Below are 19,484 nucleotides of genomic sequence, written 5' to 3' on the forward strand. Positions count from 1 at the left end.
ACACTGATCATGTTGCAGATGCCGTGAGCTGCTGTAATTATGAGGGGTTAAAGAGATTATGGGGGAAACAGCCTAAGATTTGTTTGTATTGCACATGTTGGGGCAATCGTGGCTCAAGAGTTGGGAGTTCGTCTTGTAATCGGAAGGTTGCCGGTTCGAGCCCCGGCTTGGACAGTCTCGGTCGTTGTGTCCTTGGGCAAGACGCTTCAGCCGTTGCCTACTGGTGGTGGTCAGAGGGCCCGGTGGCGCCAGTGTCCGGCAGCCTCGCCTCTGCTGGCTGTGGCTACAATGTAGCTGCTATCACCAGTGTGTGAATGGGTGGATGACTGGATGTGTAAAGTGCTTTGGGGTCCTTAGGGACTAGTAAAGCGCTGTACAAATACAGGCCATTTACCATGTTTGTCTCCACGGCGACCTGTAACTTTGTAAACCCCCACATCCACCTCCGTCCATCACCGCCTCCTCTCCTACCACATCCACTCTAATAGAACTCCTCGGTTCCTCGGAGCAAGACAACATCTCCCGGTCTGACTGAAAGCATCCTCACATCGATCTTCACGTCCATTAAAGAGTCCAGCAGACTGTGAAAGTCTCTCTCTCGCCTCTGCCGCAGGAAAACCAAGCAAAGAGCACTTACAGCGGGCTCGGGTCCCACCGGAGACTTCCCTCCCCGAGCCGCATCACTGCCGTCCAACACAAACGAGCTCGGAAGCAGGAATTTCCTTCCTGTGTTACCTCCCAGCACACGCTCGAGTCTCAGATTCAGCTCGTGAAGGGCTCTGTTTTCAACATCAGATGGTGAACGCAAAGCTTCACGCATGACTTCACAGTCACCCGCCACTTTGTTAGGTACACCTGTTCCACTGCTCGTGAAAGAAAACATCTAATGGAAGCCACTCCATCCATGTGGAAATGATAAAGTTCAAACTGAGCAGCAGGTGAGTGTGGCGTGTTAGCTGGAGTCAGACACTGCTGATCTGCTGGGATTTGCCCTCGTAAACATTTGTAGAGTTTCCACAGAAAGATCCACAAAAGACAAAAAGATCCAGTGAGCAGCGGTTCTCTGGGAGAAAATGAGCTGATGGGAACAAAGTTATAGCTCGGGTCTGCAGAAGAGCATGTCTGAATGCACAGCATGATGGGCCATAGCAGCAGAAGACCACACAGTGTGCACATCTTCTGATGAGCGCTTCCAGCACACAGCACCTCAAACAGACGCACTGCAGCAGCTGCGTGGTGCTCTGCTGATGTTTCCAGCGTTTAGATGAATCTCTGCCATGAAGAATTAATGCAGGTCTGAAGGTGGAAGGACTCAAACCAGGTGTAACTAACAAACTGGCGTGTGAGTGTTGTAAGTTGCATTTTAAAGGTCATCACTCGTGCTCGGTGGCTTCTTCGCGTTGGAGCAGAAACTAGTTGAAGTGGTCTTCAGCGCTCGTCTCCACCGCGCTGGTTTGTAGGTCAATGCTTTTTCTTCCTGTACATGCGTGCCCCATGGGGTGAAACGGAAAAGCAGTGAGTTGATGAGGGCGGATGTGAAATAAGGTGAAGCACCGCAGAGGAACACGAGAAGCAAAGAGAAAACCAAAGTCCCCTGATCAGCTTTCAGAGGAACAAACGAGACTCTCATTTTGGCGTCTTTGGTGAAAATAAGTGTTATCTGCACAGCGTGACACGAGCCAGCTCAGCCCAGCACTGAGGCTGTGCAGAGAAGCTTCCACCCTCCTCCCTCTGATCTCCGACCGCTGCGAGGAGGAAGCTGTGGTCGTGTTGCTCAGTGATCAGAGCCGCATTGACTCAGAGCTCGGCAGAGGCGACAGACGAGCTGCACGTTTAACAAAGCTCTGCTCCATCACCTTCACCAGCTCATCCATCATGGCTCTCCCAGCCGTCCTCCTCCTCCTCCACCTCCTGTTGAGCTCCGAGGGTTCCCTCTCTCCTCCGCGGATCTCCTTCGCTCTCAGTAAGTCCAACGCTTTGTTTTAATTTTGTGCTTGAGTCTCGCAGAGTCTCCGTCCCTCCTTTTTTATTGGACGGTTCTGTTTTTTCTTTAAAGGGAAAAAAGTTTATGAAATCTTTGGATGTTTTTTAGTTTTGCTCCCAAAAGCAGATTTTCTCAGTGCGGGGTTAATAATGATTACTGTGATGTGAGAGGTGATGTTTTCACATCTGTTTGTCTTGGAAAAACAATGTAAAAGCTTTTTTTGTTGCTTCAAAGTCAGCTGATTTTCTGTCCGCCTGCACGGCAGAGATGCGTCTGTTCGGCCTGATGGCGCTTTGCACGAACCATCTAAGGTCTTATCTTTGTAATATCTGCTGTGATGCGTTCACTTCCCCGGGGATCTGTCCTCATTCCGAGCTTGTGAAACAGAGTTCGGTCACATGTTCAGCTGAGACTCGTGAATATGACGAGTTTGTCTGAAAACAGGAAAATGATCTAACAGGAAAGATTTCACACATAGCTGCATGTTGCAAACATTAACGCACCAGCGCGCACTGCGGAATAATCCTTCGTTGTCTTACACCGGCGCCGCACTTCACCCACGCTGCGTGCAAACTGATGTATTTCACGTTTCTGACACCAACTCGGTCCACACAGTGTTTTTCTGTTGTGCAGTCACATGCAGCCGGGTCAAAGCTGTGCTGTGCGGGGCGTGGACGCACAGAGGAGTCGTGCCAGATGTTGTGTCAGCTGGACGGACTTTCAGAGCTATCGCTTTCTGTAGGCTGCAGCTGTGGCCGCGAGTTTTCCAGGAGAGTTTGTGCAATCGTTTGGCTTCGCACGCTGGAAACGTGTATACGTGTTTACAGCAGTGGGATCGAAGCAGCTGGGATTCATCATCAACTCTCGCGGGAACCTCCGCACTTCCAGATTCTCCCACCCAAACCCGTAATCCGAGCGAACTTCATCATTCTCCATTCTTTGCTTCTGATTCATATGTAAATGATGCAAACCCCATCGGGAGCAGCCTCTGTCACCTTCAGTGTAAAAACACAGCTGCTGGAGGACAGACTCGCACCTCCGCCAGCTCCAGCTCACTGGAACCAGTCACGTAAGTTAACACTGCTGCTGACAGGCAGGATGACAGACGTGACAGCATCCTGTCAGGCTCCAGAAGTTGGAGACAGGCTAAGTTTGCGGAGAGAAGCGTCGGGCTGAACGGCACACGACAGCTTCCGAGTCTCAGTAACAGCAGTGTGGGTGCAAAACGACCCCCGGCACCTTCAGCAGGAGGCCTGCACTCAGAGCTTGGTGCAACAGTCACTTCTCCATTTCAGAAAAGAAGTTGGGCCTTTATCGAGTTGAGCAATGGCATCAAGTAAACCACTAGCTTTGGTTAATCGATTTATTGGTACATTTATTATATCCCAGAGCGGCCAATTAACACCTGTGTGTAAGAGAACAAAGAGCTCCAACATTAGCTTAAACAGTCACAAGCAGGTGAAAGCGTCACTATATCATCTCACTAGTTTACAGCTCCACATAAACTCTGTTAAACAACAGTTTGCTATCACTTATTAAAGGATGGATGAAGCTCGTGCCACTGCCAGCCAGCTTCTTGTTAACAGGTAACATGCGTTTCTTTCTGCTTCTCCTTTTTCCTACTTTAAACTGAAGCAGAAACTTTTTAAAACAAATATATGTGAAAATATATCTCAAATATGTCTGACCATTTAAAGGCCATTTACACAAAAAAGAGAAATGTAACACTGATGATTTCTAAACTCAGAATGACCTTAAAGCCTGAGGCTTTTTACAAAATGGAAACAGAATAATCTGTGCATGAAGCCTTTATTCAGTAAAGGATGTAGTCGTTGTCTTAAACAGCCCCTGAGAGCAACAATACACTTCCTGTCACATCCTCCTGCCTCCTTTCTCATTTTCTGGTCCACGAGTCAAATCGTTGATCTCCACTTGTTCCTGCCTGTTCGATGACTGTCACCAAACATTCAGATCCCTTCTAGAAACATCCCACAGTGAGTTGGCAACTGTTCACAGCAGACATTGCCTCGTAAACGAACGTCCTCATCTCTCATTACACCCTCGCTTTCTGCAAAATGGTCCAAAAGACTCCAAAGCACAAGAAGTAAAAGGTGGAGCTTGATCCACCTGCTCAGATGGCAGGTCTGCCTCTGGCTGCTCCTCCTGACCTTCTGTGTTTCCTGCATTTAACACACTGATGCAACAGTTCTGTTTATTCCTGGGATCCAACATCCATTTGATCTCGTTGATGGTTAGACCCTTTCCTTGGTGTTTAACCTGCTCATGATAGTGAGCTGTCATCATCCTTGTTATGTGGTGGTCCTTTGGAATGAAAGGAGAGATGCATTTTCAGTCTTCTTAGTGCTTGAACCCTTTTAACTTTTAACTTCTTCGGGGGTTACCTCTACAGCTGGAGAAGCCTGCTGCAGTGCAAACACCACTGCTGATGTACTGAGATTTATTTTGCAAATCGTATTTGATACAAATGTGTGCAAAGCACGGGCCTCGTTGTTGATGTACCCAAGTACAACCCTGGAGTCTGTCCAGAAGTTCTTCCTTTACAGTGTTGCTTGGTGCGCAGCAGCAAGGTATGGTGACTTTCTCATTTGCTAGATCATCTTCCAGCCTCTCCAGACTGGCTGCAGTTCACCGATGGCTGGCTCGTCCGGCCTGTATCAGTCTCTTCTGTCTCACGCTCGGCCAGTTTCAAAAGCCTGCGACTTTGACAGCCTTTTCACATGGTTATGGTTCTGGTTATGGTGGCTAGCGCCGTGTTTCACACAGCCTCACGCAGCCACAGTGACGACGTGATGAAAGTCTCTCACATCTCCCCCCAGAGCTTGAAACAACAACAACAAACAGCTAATTAAAGCACGCTGAGAAAAGGTTGGTGAGAAAACTTTTGTACATCTGTTAAGCTCCTGAATCCATATTCAAAACCTTGGAGCAATGCTGCACTTTAAGAAACTTTTGAATGTGCAACAAATTTGTTATAAAGGTCAAACACAAACAAGGGAGCCCGAGAAAAACGAAGAGCAGAAACCAAGCGCTGGACTCAGCACCAACACCGAATCAGAGGAGAGCAGATCAACGAGGACGACGGCACAGCAATCAGTGGATGAGCACATTAAACATCTTTCCTCTCTCTGCCAACACACACCTGTGACCGTGTGGGGTGCATCGCTGCAGCCACGCCATTGGCTCATGAGTTTCCCGGTCAGGCTGCTGATTGGCTCTTTGCAGAACTGCTGCAGAATTCTCTAGTTTTCCACTCAGGACTCCTTCAGCGGCTCTTTAATGTCTTTGATTAGATGAGGTGTGTTTAAACGCTCTGCTGTGAATGCTGGAGAGGACGGCGGGGGACACTATGACATCATAAATCTGTCAGCGCACGCTGGCTCCTAAAACTGCAGCACACCTCACATCAAGCCGTTCGTCTTAGTGTTTTCGGGACTTTTGTGGCCATCAGATCGTTATTCATGCGGGCATTTAGTGACACATAAAAACCCATAAAAACCAGTCTGAGTCAGCGTAACTATGGTAACAGACGTTCATTCATGCCTGCGGTGAGATTGGAAAGCAGAAGTAAGTTGTGATGAAACCAGAACTGCGTATAAGACACAGTTTAGCAAGATTTAAGGAAGATTTCACTGCCAAGCATTAATGTTTCAAACTGTGAAACTCGATAAGCCACTTTACTAAATTTAATGAAGTCACCTGTCAACAGTCTCCAAGTTACAACATGCTGCAGGTTTGAGATCACCCTGGGTCAGCACACCTGAATCTCATGATTAGTTCATTACCAGGCCTCTGGAGAACTTCAGGACATGTTGAGGAGCTCATTCAGCCGTTTAAATCAGCTGAAACACCTAAAACCTGACGCCTGGAGTTGCCCACCCCTCCTCCAGGTGATCAAGTTGTTTGAACTGATCCTGCCAGGCCTCTCTGCGACTGCTCCAACAATCGGATCAACTCAGAACTCGGATCTGGTTTATTTAGTTCTTCTATCACAACAAAATGAGGTCAGCTGAGGCTGAGATGACTGCATGTTCTCGCGGTCGCTGTCATGGGGAAACGTGTATATATATATTAAAAACCATAATCAACCACTCTGTGGCATGTGTGATAATGAGAGGGTTTATATTTTCACCAGGTTATGAGCTAGAGTGAGGCTTCAAACAAAAAGCAGATTTAGTTAAAGAAGAGAGAAGTCGAGGGAAAACACAAAGGAAGAAGCTCTGAAGGGAACAGCGAACAAAAGCAGAAAACAGTGAGAGGCGTTTTGTTGCCGTCACTGATCCTCAGCAAGGATTCGCTTCACTTTTCCGTCCTTCGCTGTGAATTGCGACATGTCTGAGCTGCCCTGAGCGGCGCTTCTTGGAAAGCTGTTCACCGGCGCTCCTCGTCCTCTGAGACCAGACAAACTTCCTCTGACAGGACTTCTGCTGATCGGAGTCTGGTGTTTGTGATTAGGAGACGCTTTTCTGTCAGTTTGATCTGTTGGTGTTCAGATGATGAGCATTCTTTTGGTCCTGAAGTGGCTCCACTGAGCAGTTTCAGACCGTCCCTCTTCGGTCAGAATAAAATCGGACACTTTTTCTTTTTTCTGATGCTTCTTATTACTTTCAAGCATTCAGATTCTAACAACAAAAAACAAACAAACAAACAAAAACAATTAAAAAAGCACACGTGCTGAACTATTAAAAACAAGTTCAGTGGGTGCAGAGTCCTTAAAAACCTGTGAAAGGTTGCAGGAATTCATCAGCGCTCACATTTTCACCCCAGTACTGTGCAAAAGTCTTTGAGCTGCCCCTCATTTCTTTATATTTCTCTTGAAACACAGAATGGACACACATCTGTGGTTTTGCGTTGATGTTTTAGTGAATATCCTGTGAAGGTGACGTCATCGATCAGGCACGTTTGAGGTGAACAAGCCTCCGGTGGGTCGATCGTCGGACGGCTGTTTCAGTACAAAGTTAACGTGGTCACTGCTTCAGGTTCACTGCTGACAGAAACATTTCCTTATTTTGTATGTCACAGATTCTCAAATCCTCCAGCTTTCAGATAATTTTCAGGTTTTATGACCTTCAGTGGCTCCTGGCAGTTTGCTGTTCAGTTATTTTATTTGAGTTGTTGGTATCAAACTAATCTCTGTGAAAAGATTGAAATATCTGGTAAGATTTCTGGTTGCTCGTTACATTGCGAGTGTGAGTCATGCTTTGGTTGCATGCAAGCTAAAAGTACGTCCCCAACCGGCCTCTTTTTTTGCAATTGTTGAGCAAAAAGCCTACATGACAGTTTTTATTCATTAACCGCACAGAGAAAGCATTGTTTAGGTGTGTTAACGTTTTCTTTAAGCAAACAATAGTATTAAAGCTCTTCGTGCCTTTGGAAATCCAAATATGGTCACCCTGTTAGGCTAAAAGTCTGCAACGCAAACGAGGGTCCCGTTAGCTGATGGCGACTTTACGTTTTATTGTCTTCGGCTACGTCCACGCCTACACGCGTATTTTTGAAAAAGCTGATTTTTCTGATGCGTTCGCAGCTTTCTTCCACACGTAAACGGCGTTTTCGGTCACTGAAAACAGATTTTTAAAAACTCCTGCCAGGATGGAGATTTAAAAAAACTGTTTTCACGTTTACGTGTGGACGAGGAAAACGCAGAAAACGCAGCGTCAAAGGTGTGCGCCACGTTATTGTTTCGGTGAAATGAATTTCTACAATACTGTTAATTTTACTCTCTGCAGCGTTTAAACGACTCAGTGCTGCTTCTATGCGCCATCTTTGTTTACTTGTTTTACTGTTTCTGATTGGCCAACATTTCTACAGGTTAGGAATATATCGCCACCTGTTGCTTGGTATGTTTCTGGCAGCGTTTTCCTTCGTTTTTGGCGTTTATGTGTGGACGTAGCCTTTGCACAAATATATCTGCATTCATAAATAATAGCCAGGAAGCGCAGGAAGTACTGAGCCAGCTTCCTGTTAAGTTCTTAAAAGCGTTCAGATGTAACATTCAAAACTCTAACGAGCAGAAAGCAGTACAAGTGAGTCGCGTCAGTAAGAAGGGGCCATCTTTACTCAAGCTTAAAGGAGTAAATCAATAAAATGTCACGTGATCAGAAATATTGCAGAGATGGCAGCAGTGCGACTGAGACACTGTAAACAAGTCTACTGAGAAATCTGCTGCTGAGATGTTTCTTATTTTTAAATCTTATCGTTCATATGTGGAGAGTTTCTCTGCAGCTCTGAACCACATCCTCTCCAAACCTGCAGCCTCACAAACAGGCAGTGCTGCTGTCTCTGTGCCGGTCAGCTGGTGAGTGAAGTGCACGACATGTTGCGGGTGCTCGCTGAGCTGCGTCCTCTCACCTCCTGTTGTAGTCTCCGTCTTTATTTATCCCTGTCTGAAGATAAGCTCAGCAGAAGCCACAGCGCAGAGCGAAGCTGTAAAACTTCAAAAGAAATCGCAGGAACTTTGTTTCGATGTTTTCATGTTTGATAAACTTGCTTTCTTTGCTCTGTTTGCACTTCTGACTAACACTTATCTAAACGTATCTCTTTAAATTGACCCGCCCCGTGTAATGACCCTTCTGCGGCGTCCTTAAAGGTTACAGAGCGTTTTCCCACACACGGCTCAGACACGCTGCGCCTGAATCACCCTGCGTGTGAGCTTGTAGAGCAAGGCCCTTATGTTTGCTTAATATTAGCTTCCTCCAAGTGTTTGCTGAGATCCTCAGGTTAGATTTCTCTTTGAATCTGCTGTGCATCCAGCCCCGAGTGTCGTCTTGAGTCCAGCTCCTGTGCAACCTGGAGTTTCCTCAGACGGTAACAGCTGCTGTGGTTTCTGTGTGTTTGTGTCCAGACTCCACGGAGAGACCTCTGCTCCACTTTGGCCACGGTGACCTCCACAACACCACCGCTCTGCTGCTGAGCAGCGACAGCTCCACTCTTTACGTTGGTGCACAAAACGCCATCCTGTCACTGGACGTTAACCAGAGTGATGTCATCAGACTGAACAAGAAGGTGCTCAGAAGAAACTGTTTGAATTTTACTGAAATATTATTACTTTTACTGCTGAGGTCCCGTGATGCCCAACAGTTCGTCTGTGTTTTGTTCAGGTGCAGTGGAGTCCGTCTGATAAAGAGACATCGGATTGCACGGGGAAAGGAAAGGATTTAATGGTAAATATAAAATCCACACACAGCAGCAATTGTGTATGAATATGAACACTTTTTCTTTTCACTGTATGGTGAATTTTCACCAGTAAGGAACAATCCAAATGTATTTAACGCTGCAGAGAATTGAAACCCCGATTCCTGGACCACATCGCTTCACTCCATGTTGGTCCCTCCCTTTTCTACCTGGCCCTAATGTAGCTGGATATAAAAAAGCAAGAACACCCACCAAAGATAAAACTTTGAGATATTTTAACCAGAAGAGCTTCGTACTGTTTAAAGCTGCGGAGGAGTCAACAGGAGTACGTATGGGAGAGGACGTAAAGGAAAAATGTAGAGATTTTATTCAGTTTCTGTTGTTTTGCAGAATGAATGTCCAAACTTTATCCACGTGTTGCAACCTCTAAACTCCACCCATCTCTACACCTGTGGCAGCTACGCTTACAGCCCCCAAGAAGCGTACATTGTAAGTTCATACATGCTGTCAGCTTCAACCAAGTCTATTAACCAGATGAGAAAAATCTTATGTCCTATATAAATGCTTCCTAACAGCTCAGACACAGTTGGATGTTCAGCTGAGCTTTTGTTTGTCTTCATCAGGACACCCAAAGCTTCTCCATTGTCAAAAAAGTCAGCGCTAAAGGTCGCTGTCCGTTCAGCCCCTTCGAGAGGAGCGCCGTCGTCATCGCAGGTCAGTGTGCTGAGTTGCAACTTTCCGCTGGGCTCGCATTCAGCAATAAAGTGGTCAAACCTCAAGCTGTTTGCACGTAACTCAGCAAGAATCTTTGCAGAGTTGATATTTTGGGGATGAGGAGTGCTGCAAAATTTGAATCTGAATTTAAACTACTTTTCATTATTTTGTTTTTTATCTTCCTTTTGTTTTGCAGAAGTTTAGTTTCAGTTCTTTCCAGAGTTTTTTTTTTTTTTTACACATTTCAGTTTAGTTTCAGAGTAACTGAGAGTGAATGTTTAGCTTTTATTAAGTTTCAGTCACAGTTTTACTTCGGTTCTTTTTTTAAAATAAAAATGCAGTAATGGAGTATTCAGTATGAGCCAAAAGTTTAGCTTTAATTACATTATAAATGAAACGTTATTTCTCACTTAATTTCCATATTTTCTTGTGTTTTTGTTGCAATATAAGTTTCAGTGGAGAAATCTGTAGCCTTAACTTTGTGACCTTTAATGTGTAGGATGCAATGCTTTCAAAAACAAGTGGAAAACTATCTGATTCACGTTGGATGTCAGTTGCAATAAAAAAAGTTTTGTTTCACCTTTTGCACAAACCACAGTTGCATGAGAGAATTTCATATGAAGCACAGCATCTGTGGGTGGCATGGTGTCACTGGCTGTGACCCACAAACCAAACAGCAGCAGGGTTTACTCTCTGAGACGGAGCGTGCCTGTCATTTCCTTCCCTGTGCACAGCAGCGCGTACTGTGTTATGTCCTGCATGCACTGCATCAATCTAATAAAAGAGCCAAAAATATATTTAAAAATGTATCAGATGTATGGCTGTTTTCACGACACACTGGTTACTACGATCGCTAATGCGAGGAATATTAACACTGATGTGCGAGTTGGCACACATGAATAATACACAGTACATAATGTGTACTGTGTTGTTATTTGACCAAAGCAGAGCAGCATTTGTTGTATGTTCTCATGTTAATATGTGCTTTAAAACAAACACCCGGAGCTCTCCTGTTTATTTATGTGCAGACGGCGAGCTGTTCACAGCCACAAAAACCGACTTCAGAGGAATCAAACCACAGATTTTGCGATACTTCAGCAAAGACGGCCGTCCAGACGTCAGCCTGGAGACGTCGATCCGCCTACTGGAAGGTGAGCGAACATGATCAGGATAAATCAAGCTGTAAAAAGCTTTGTCACAAAGAAACTAATGGGTGCAGAAACTAAAAGAACAAACTGGACTTTTCTGCTTTACACCTGAATTTCACTGCAATTTCAGGCAAATGAAAAACCCTAAAATATGGCATCACAAACACACAAGAACCGGACTGAAACTAGCGTAACAAATTCCATTTCCCCCCGATGACCCAGAGTTGTGGTATGACCCACTTTGCAGGTCTACATATAGGCTTGCTCCGCCCCTTTTTCACCTCTTAGCTCATCAAGCAAGGAAAGCAGAAAACTCATATATTTAAAGAAGGACTAATCTAAGTGTAGTGTTATGTGTAAGCTTCTGCTGTTACCCTGATGTTTGGTAGATGTCCCCACGTGTGGCTGTAACTGCATCACGCTTTAGTCCATATCACACTCATGGATCTGCATCAGTGTCATCGAATGTGGGCTGTTGGCCACAAATGGTAAAAATAATTACTGACATCTGTCTCACACACCTAAATGCATATCTGTGATAATGTGATACGTCTCACCGCTGAAACCACCACTAATATAGGAGCACGCGTAGGAGTCCTGTCACACCCCCAAACTCAAGGTGGTGAAAGAGAATTATTTAAAAAAGCCACGTGTGTGGCATTACTTTAGTTTTTGAGCAGGTGAAACTCAGGCCTTGGTTTCCAGCCTCAAGTTGGAGTGCAGTTGACATATGCAGTGTAATGATTGGGGTGTCCGATCTTTAATATGTTAAAAAAAGTAGCTTTATAATCTATCCTGGACTCAGAACTGTGCAAAGATGGGACTGGAGTCATCCACACTGGTGTTCAGGTCTCATCTTCTCATATCTGAGTCTTCGTCAGCATCTCAGTAAAACTGTCCACTCGACGCACAAACCAAAGCACCTGTCCAGTTACCGGAGCCTAGGTGTCTCTTCATTGTTCCTGTTTAAACAGGTTCCACATATAACATTTGGTGCCACTAAAGACCAGGATGAAGGACGTCACTCTTCTACACATCCAGCTGACCAATGTCAGCCAGGGCACAGTGTTTATGCTGCAGCATCCTGCATGGGCATGGTAGGGCAGGGAGGCCAAAGCCTTAGTGGCAAATATAAATCGTTGCACATTCAGTGCCAGGTTTTGTACAAATGGACAAACTCTTCTTGGCCCTTGGAGGTTGGGTCTATGGGGTCCGAAACAGCAAAGGTTCTGTCCGGTTCAAAGCTACTCTGCGTCTTTGTTGGAGCTGCTGCTCCTCCTGAGCATCCACAAGCAAAATCCTCAATTATTAGGTCCGCCTACTAAAGCTCGGATATTCCTGTGATGAGGTTGTTGTGAAGTAACTCAAGAGACGTGTTCCTGACATTTAAACTACATTTTTATTAATGAAGAAGCAGAAAAAGCTTCCCATAACCTGCTGCAGTAGCCTCGATGTGAATCAGCGTCTTACACATCGAGGCAGTGACTCTGCCAACACTTAGATGTTGGTCATAACTACTGTTCTTTAAAACACTGACATGGAAAAACCACAAAAACCTCGTAAACATGGATCAGACATGTTTGTGTCAGCTCAAATACTTTCAACCAAACCACAGCTGTGAGGTCTGCAGAATTCCCTGCGTTCTGTCTCCAGCTGCTCATTTCCTCTTTGTCTTAGACGTCGCAGTGTCTTTGTCGTTTTAAAAAGTTATGTCTGCTGCACATAAACACATCATATTATGTGTTGACTCTTTCTCCACCCATCGGTCTGTCAGCTGAGTACTTTGTACGCTCCAGATGTATTCAGACCACATGGCACAGACTCTGTTCTGTACTCACTTCCTGCACTTCTGTATTTCAGAGCCTACATTTGTCAGCTCATCACTGGACCCAGCAGAGGGGAAACTCTACTTCTTCTTTAGTGAAGTTGGAAAAGAGTTCAGTTACGTAGAGGATCTGAAAACCGCTCGGGTGGCTCAAGTCTGCAAGGTGACAGCAAACAGCGAGAGCGCATAATGTGAATGTGCGTATTACCATTAATATTACATGAAGGATTGTTCTGTGCTGGTTTTACAGGATGATGTTGGTGGAGTGAGGACTCTGCAGAAGAAATGGACGTCCTTTACCAAAGCCACTCTGCTCTGTCAGTTTGAGAAACAGCTTCCCTTCAATATTCTCCAGGATGTGTTCACCCTCCCGCCACCAGAGGGCGGCGACATTGCTGACACTCTGTTCTACGGTGTCTTCACGACTCAGTGGTAGGTAAACAGGAAATAAGAGGGATGATGTTTGGATTGTTCTGGTCTTAAATGTTTTAACTGTCACATTTTTTATTAAAGCCATGTTTACATCTAGTTACTGCCAAATAAACAGCTGAGGGTCAACCCCCGAATTTCCCAGCTTGGATGTTCAGATGAGTGATTGGTGGCTGCTCTTACAAAGCGTTTTCCATGCTGTGGTTCTGCCAATTACTTATTTGGGACTGAGCGATGAAAACCACATGAGCCAGGGTGGCATGGCTCCATGGTCGACAAACACAAACTAGTAGCAGAAAAAGAAAAATGGTCCCTTCCTGCCTGCCCAGGGGGCCCGATACCCCAGAGACCCCCTTCACAGCTGAGAGATTTACTGTACAAGAGCAAATTTGTGCCATCTTTATGTTCATGCGTGAGACAATTTCAATAAACCAAGTTTTTAAGAGACAGTCACGTTAAAATAAACAGTGGAAGATCAGAGGAGTCTTCACTGGATCATCGCTGGGCTGACATGAGATTCTTTCTTGAACTGCGTCTTTGGGCACATTTTCCTTTAATGTATGGGATATTTGGTAACCATGGCAGCGAAAGCAACAGAACCATCAAATTCAGCAGGATCTCGTGTATGTCCTGGTTTTAGGCCAATCATTGTTGACTCAAATAAAACAAACCCACAACTTTAGCACGTTAGCTCTGTTTCTAAACGTACCTGTTCAAGTCAGGACGTCTCAAATCTGTCTTAAGGACGTCGAGGTAACCGCTGCAATCTGGTTTATTTCAGGTCCAGAGGTCCAGAGTCTGCAGTTTGTGTCTTCAGACTTGAGGACATCAAAGACGTGTTCAAGGGGAGCTACAGGACCTTCGTAACGGGGACCCACCAGTGGAGTACGCAACAGGAAACGCACAGCTACCTGGGAACGGTGGGGGGGTTCATTTCTTTCTAGACTTCCTGAATCGTAAAATCAAAGATAGATTTGCTAATTTATGTCAGACATACTGTAAGCACCTTTCAAGTTTCCATCTGCACTTTACTAAAAACGTTTCTTCATTAACCCGCTCGAGGAGAATAAGATGCAGCAGAAAATGCCATAAAAACAAAAATGATTTAATGCCGTCTGTCATAAAACGAGCTGTGTTTCCAGATCTTACTGTTTGACCCTCTATGTTCTCCTGACAGTGTGGACTTGGCAATTCTACTGACGCTGTTTTGGGGGAAGTGAAGAAGAGTTTCCTGACCACAAACCCTGTGACGCCTGTCGGCAAAGGTCCGGTCGTCGTCTCATCGGAGCAGCAGTACAGTCGCGTGGCTGTGATGAGAGCACGCGCAGCCAACGATGAACAGCATACCCTCCTGTTCCTCATCACAGGTGAGACTGTGAACATAGACGAGCCCAAGCAGTCAGTGCATGGACATGTGATCAAAATGATAGTTCAGTGATGTAAACGGTCACATCCTGCTTGTAGTAACGAGCTTTGAAGGGTTGTTGTGGTTCTTGCATGACTTAAAACGACTTATCCCTTCTCTCTACTGTCCAAGAGTCTGGATTTCTCCACAAAGTGGTTTTGCTTGATCAGGGTCCTTGGGTCATTGAGGAGATTCAGCTCTTCGCCCAGCCTCAGACGGTCCAAAGCGTGGTCCTCTCCACCTCCAAGGTAAACTGCACAATTCATTGACTGATCAGCAAACAAAGCATCCTGTTCACATTCAAATGTTTTTGACTCGCACCCAAAAAATAAAAAGATCAAAAGTTAATCTTAGAGAACTACTGGGAAGCACGAGCCTTCACGCGGGTGCAGGTAGAGATGTGTACAGGACGACTGCGTCTCACAGATTTGAACACCTGCGCTCTGAAACCTGAGAGATCTGTCAGATTCGCATTCGTCCGGCTGACTGTTTCTCTGCTCCTGCAGGGAGTCCTCTATGTGGGGACATCTGAAGGCGTGACTGCCGTACCCGTGGCCAACTGCTCGACCTACACAACCTGCAGTCAGTGTCTCCTGGCCAGAGATCCTCTGTGTGGATGGAGCCGCGCTAGCAGGGCCTGTGCCCGTGTGCATGGTGGTCATGAGGACATGTAAGTAAAACTCACTCTGAGATAGTCCAGAACAGATGTGACCTGCACATACAAAATAAACCATCAGCTTTCTTTAAGATTCCTGATTGATATTTGTCTTTTTATCTACTACACTTTAAGAAATGAGTCTTGAAATGATTAGATGCTTTAGATGAAACCATCGCCGGCTTTTCAGCCCTGGATAAATAACACTAACATTTCTGAAACCCTGATTTTAGTTAAAATTATTTCAGCAACAATTCAGCCGCAAGACTCTGGCAACCGTTGTTGTAATAATTGTAATTGTCGCTATTCATTCATCGGAGTTGTCTTTGCAGCGCTGAGAGTGATGCCACATATAGCAGATACTCTCTGGTGTTTCTGACACGTAGACCATCAAAATGTACACGTCGCTGCAGCTCGAAAACTATCACCTGTGTTTATTTTAGGACTAGAGTAAAATAGAATAGCCCTTTATTGTCATTGTACACATTTAAAGAAACTGCACAAAAGCAATACATTCTCTAATTTAACAAAGCTGCAACCACCTGAGAAAGAGGGCTTTATTTAATGTGGGGACATTAAATTAGGTGATGAATGGGTGAGCTGGAGCTTCGACCATGCTTAAAGCTGCAGGTGGAGCATGTCCTGTGAAAGGATGAATGTGGAAGCAAAGGGCCAACAGCTCTACAACCAACGGACAATCTGCAAAACATGAAGATGTAAAAAATGTTCGAGGATTTTTTGTTGTCGTGAGAAGCTAAAGGTTCACACACAATGTTGTTTTCCTTTTCAGGGTTCAGAACCTGGAAGACAGTAATGTGGACGACAAATGTCAGGGGCAAACCGAGGCCGAGAAGATCACAGGTGATGTACAAATCTGTTGGCAGATACGGAGACTGAGAAATTCTGTTGAACGTATTCTGGAAACAAGCTCAGAGTTTTAACCTTGATGCTGTAACATTGCTGCCTGCAGTGGTCCGCGCTCACATGAATGAAGTGGTGAGGCTTTCGTGTCTGACACCTTCCAACTTGGCCACTCTGACCTGGGCCTTCCCTCAGTCAGAGAAGCTCTTCATCCAATCAGATGACGGCAGTCTCAGCTTCGTCGTCACTAACGACACTTCAGGGGTCTACCGCTGTGAGGCAGAGGAAGCCGGGTACAAACAAGTAGTTGAAAGCTATGACGTACAGCTGATGCGCTCTAACTTGACCCCAAGAACCCATGAAACTGCAGGGCCGGACGAGACCTACGAGAGCATTGTTACCGACGATCCAACAATGTCTCCGACACGGCTCATACACACCAATGAATACACCACCGATGACAGAAAGAATGGATTTACAACCAGTCCTACGGGCAAGGTGACCTCCAAAGAACATCGCGGAACAAACAGGAACCTTCAGAGCAGTAGTTCTGACACACAGTACGGAGTGCAGCTCGACGACGTGACTCCGAAGGAGAAGAGTTACTACGGTGAGCTCGTAGGTGTTTCACTCATGCTGGCCTTGTGCATCTGCATCATGATTCTCGGATCGCTCCACATGTGGCAAAAAAGGAAAGTTAGTCTCGGGAAGGATCCACTGGTCACTCCGGAGGAGGGCGCCAGCATAAACAGGCCTGTGGAGATCTGCTCTCTGAGCAGCCGGGCGGAGCTCGAGCCTGAGCTGAAGGTGGTGGAGTAACTGAAGACGCCTTAACTTGCAGCTGGTTTAGCCGGACAGTTATCGCCAAAGACATCGTGAAAGTAGGAGAGTGTAAGAATCCTTGGAAAGCAGTTTGAGATTTTTAATGTTTACCTCAGTATTTGAGTCGTGTTTTTACCGCAGCCTAAAACCAAACGTCGCGAGCGTGTCGCAGATGTGACTGAGACACAGGGGGATACCTCACAGTCTTACAGTAGCACCTTAACCCAAGATGGCTCCAAGCTAAAGCATAATGATGGGACCTTTATTTCCAAAGTGAACATCGTGTTTTATTCAATAAGACCGTAAACTCATCAGGAAAGAGTTGGCTGAGCTCACATATCAACGGAACAGAGCGTTGTTTTCAGATGATTCAGACGTCTACATGATTGGACTCGTTTTCACCCCCTGCTGGCGAATTGAAAGACTGCAGGCGTAAAGCACCTTTCAGCCCCATGAGCTACAGTTCTGTAATAATTATAGAGGAAATGGAATAAGTCTGAAGTCTGAGGTCTCAGAGCTGGTGGACTTAGGCTAATGCTGTGAAGCTAGCTCTTCTTATTTACTATAATATTAAATACGCTCATTTTGGCAAAGGTTTGCCTGCTGAACAAGACAAAGAGGTACCTGCTTTTCTTTAAAGTGGTGTAAAGTGTAAAGCTTTGAGTCTCAGTGCAGTTTATAAATGGCTGGTATACAAACACGTCCCCCCTGTGCCGACAGAAGCAAGCAGCTACCACAGAAACTGCAGAGTTTGGTACAGACACGTTCTCTGAGGTTGTCTCTTGAGGTCCACGGGAACCTTTAATGCATCTGCTGCTTGATATGAAATTTAAGAAAACATTTGAATTGTTTCTGTTGATGCTTGAGTTTCAGGGTCCTTTTATTTCCTGATGTTTTTAGGAGTTTTGTGTTTTGTGTTTTGTGTCTGTTAATATTCTTTGATTTTAAATGTCGGTTGTGGAACCACTTTTCTGTTTTAACTCAGGGCTTTGAAAACGGTGATAAAGGCAGCGGGTGTGTTTTATTAGTTGACATTAACGATGTCTTTAAGAATGGATTGAACAAATCATCCTGCTTACACGCACTCGTTTTAATCTTTTACATTTTTTATTTAATAAGATCTCTTTTGAATTTACAAGGCAGGTCGACTTAACCAGGACAAGGATTTATTTTTTTGTGTGAAACTGTTCAGTTTTTATAAAATCTTGCCTCATATCAAGAAAAAGCTCACTTTTTTCTATTTAACATTTCCTGTTCCTGTTCTTGAGACGATGTTTTAATTGTTTGTTTTAAGTTGTATTTTAGTTTTTGGTTATTTTTCTCAGTGACGTGATTTCCGTGTGGATTTTTTGCACGCTACAGAATTTCTCTGTAACTCAGGCAAAATTGAATCTAGTGTTAGTGAATCCGATGCATGTTGAAGGACTGATGTTTTTATGTGTGAATACTCAGATAAATCATCTATATGCATTGCAAAGATTTAGGCTACTAGAAGAATATATTTGTGTTAAATGAATGTGCACAGTTGTCAGTCACTGTATGTGAACGAATGTATGTAAACTGTTAAATGTGAAACCTGCTTTGAATGTAACACGGGCTAAGATTCAATAAAACAGTCAATAAATCCATGCTTTATGATTGTAGGTATGAATGAATGTCGCCCCCTTGTGGTGTAAGTGAACTACACACGTGAACTTGTCGAGGTTAAGAAATGAGGCGACTGGTCATTTCTTTCCTGGTATGTTGGCGTAAGATAATCTGGTGTTGCTCAGGCCTAATGTTGAATGTCCTCTATGAGTTGAAATCACCTCCATCGTTACTTGATCTCCAAAATGTGAACAGTCGTCGATAAATCGCGAGCAGAAGATTTATCTTAATTTGATCACCTCATTTGGCAAAATTTCAGGATATGCCTTCATCTAAAACCTGTTAATGACAATTTCACATATCTTGGATTGACTGTCCCTAATGATCCCAAATTATTTTTATCCATATTAAAGCATAATATGGAGTCATGGAAAATTCTTCCCTTATCCACGATTGGTCGTATAAATTCCATAAAAATGGTCTCTCTTCCTAGATTTTTGCATCTTTGCCAGAATCTTCCTCTTTATCTCACTTCCTCTTTCTTTAAGGAATTGGACTCGATTATCACGTCTTACATATGGAACAACAAGAATCCTAGAATAGACAAATCTACGAGCGTTGACCTTCTGGCACCAGACATCCCCAGATCTTAGTAATTCTAACACCCCCCTTTGGGTTATAATGGAGGCTGACGTAGTAAGGGACTCCTCTTTAGAGGCCCTGCTTTTCTCCAGAGTGGGGAAAGCTGAGGTTTTTAAGAAACTAGGGTTTGTTCCAAAACAATCTGTGCGTATTTTAAACCAATTAGAGGTGTCCTTGAATTGTCAAACTCCTCTGTGCAGGCACCGATATGCTCTTTTGCCTCCCCTGGGTGATAAATCCACCATGTTTGGAGGGAGAAG

The 19,484-nt window shown here is 44.8% G+C and overlaps 1 protein-coding gene across 1 annotated transcript; it reads left to right on the forward strand.

Annotated features, from left to right (window-relative positions):
• Positions 1-1,664: 1,664 nt before the first annotated feature.
• Positions 1,665-18,605, forward strand: LOC146659992 (semaphorin-4B-like). Its single transcript, XM_085423990.1, has 14 exons — positions 1,665-1,963; positions 8,847-9,007; positions 9,103-9,165; positions 9,527-9,625; positions 9,760-9,850; positions 10,879-11,001; positions 12,859-12,986; positions 13,074-13,255; positions 14,034-14,172; positions 14,430-14,619; positions 14,790-14,905; positions 15,164-15,327; positions 16,103-16,173; positions 16,283-18,605. Exons 1-14 carry the CDS (start codon positions 1,876-1,878, stop codon positions 16,990-16,992), a joined length of 2,325 nt encoding a protein of 774 aa, XP_085280116.1. The 5' UTR covers positions 1,665-1,875; the 3' UTR covers positions 16,993-18,605.
• Positions 18,606-19,484: the final 879 nt, after the last annotated feature.

This window comes from Rhamphochromis longiceps, linkage group LG11 (assembly GCF_057381845.1).
Source record: "Rhamphochromis longiceps isolate RC_006_pf linkage group LG11, R_longiceps_female_GT1.1, whole genome shotgun sequence".
NCBI lineage: Eukaryota > Metazoa > Chordata > Actinopteri > Cichliformes > Cichlidae > Rhamphochromis > Rhamphochromis longiceps.

Bases quoted from the DNA above. Each gene is read 5' to 3' on its own strand.
- LOC146659992 (XM_085423990.1), top strand. From the start codon at position 1,876: ATGGCTCTCCCAGCCGTCCTCCTCCTCCTCCACCTCCTGTTGAGCTCC. The intron at 9,008-9,102 runs GTGCTCAGAAGA...TGTTTTGTTCAG, and splicing joins TCATCAGACTGAACAAGAAG to GTGCAGTGGAGTCCGTCTGA. The intron at 13,256-14,033 runs GTAGGTAAACAG...GGTTTATTTCAG, and splicing joins GGTGTCTTCACGACTCAGTG to GTCCAGAGGTCCAGAGTCTG.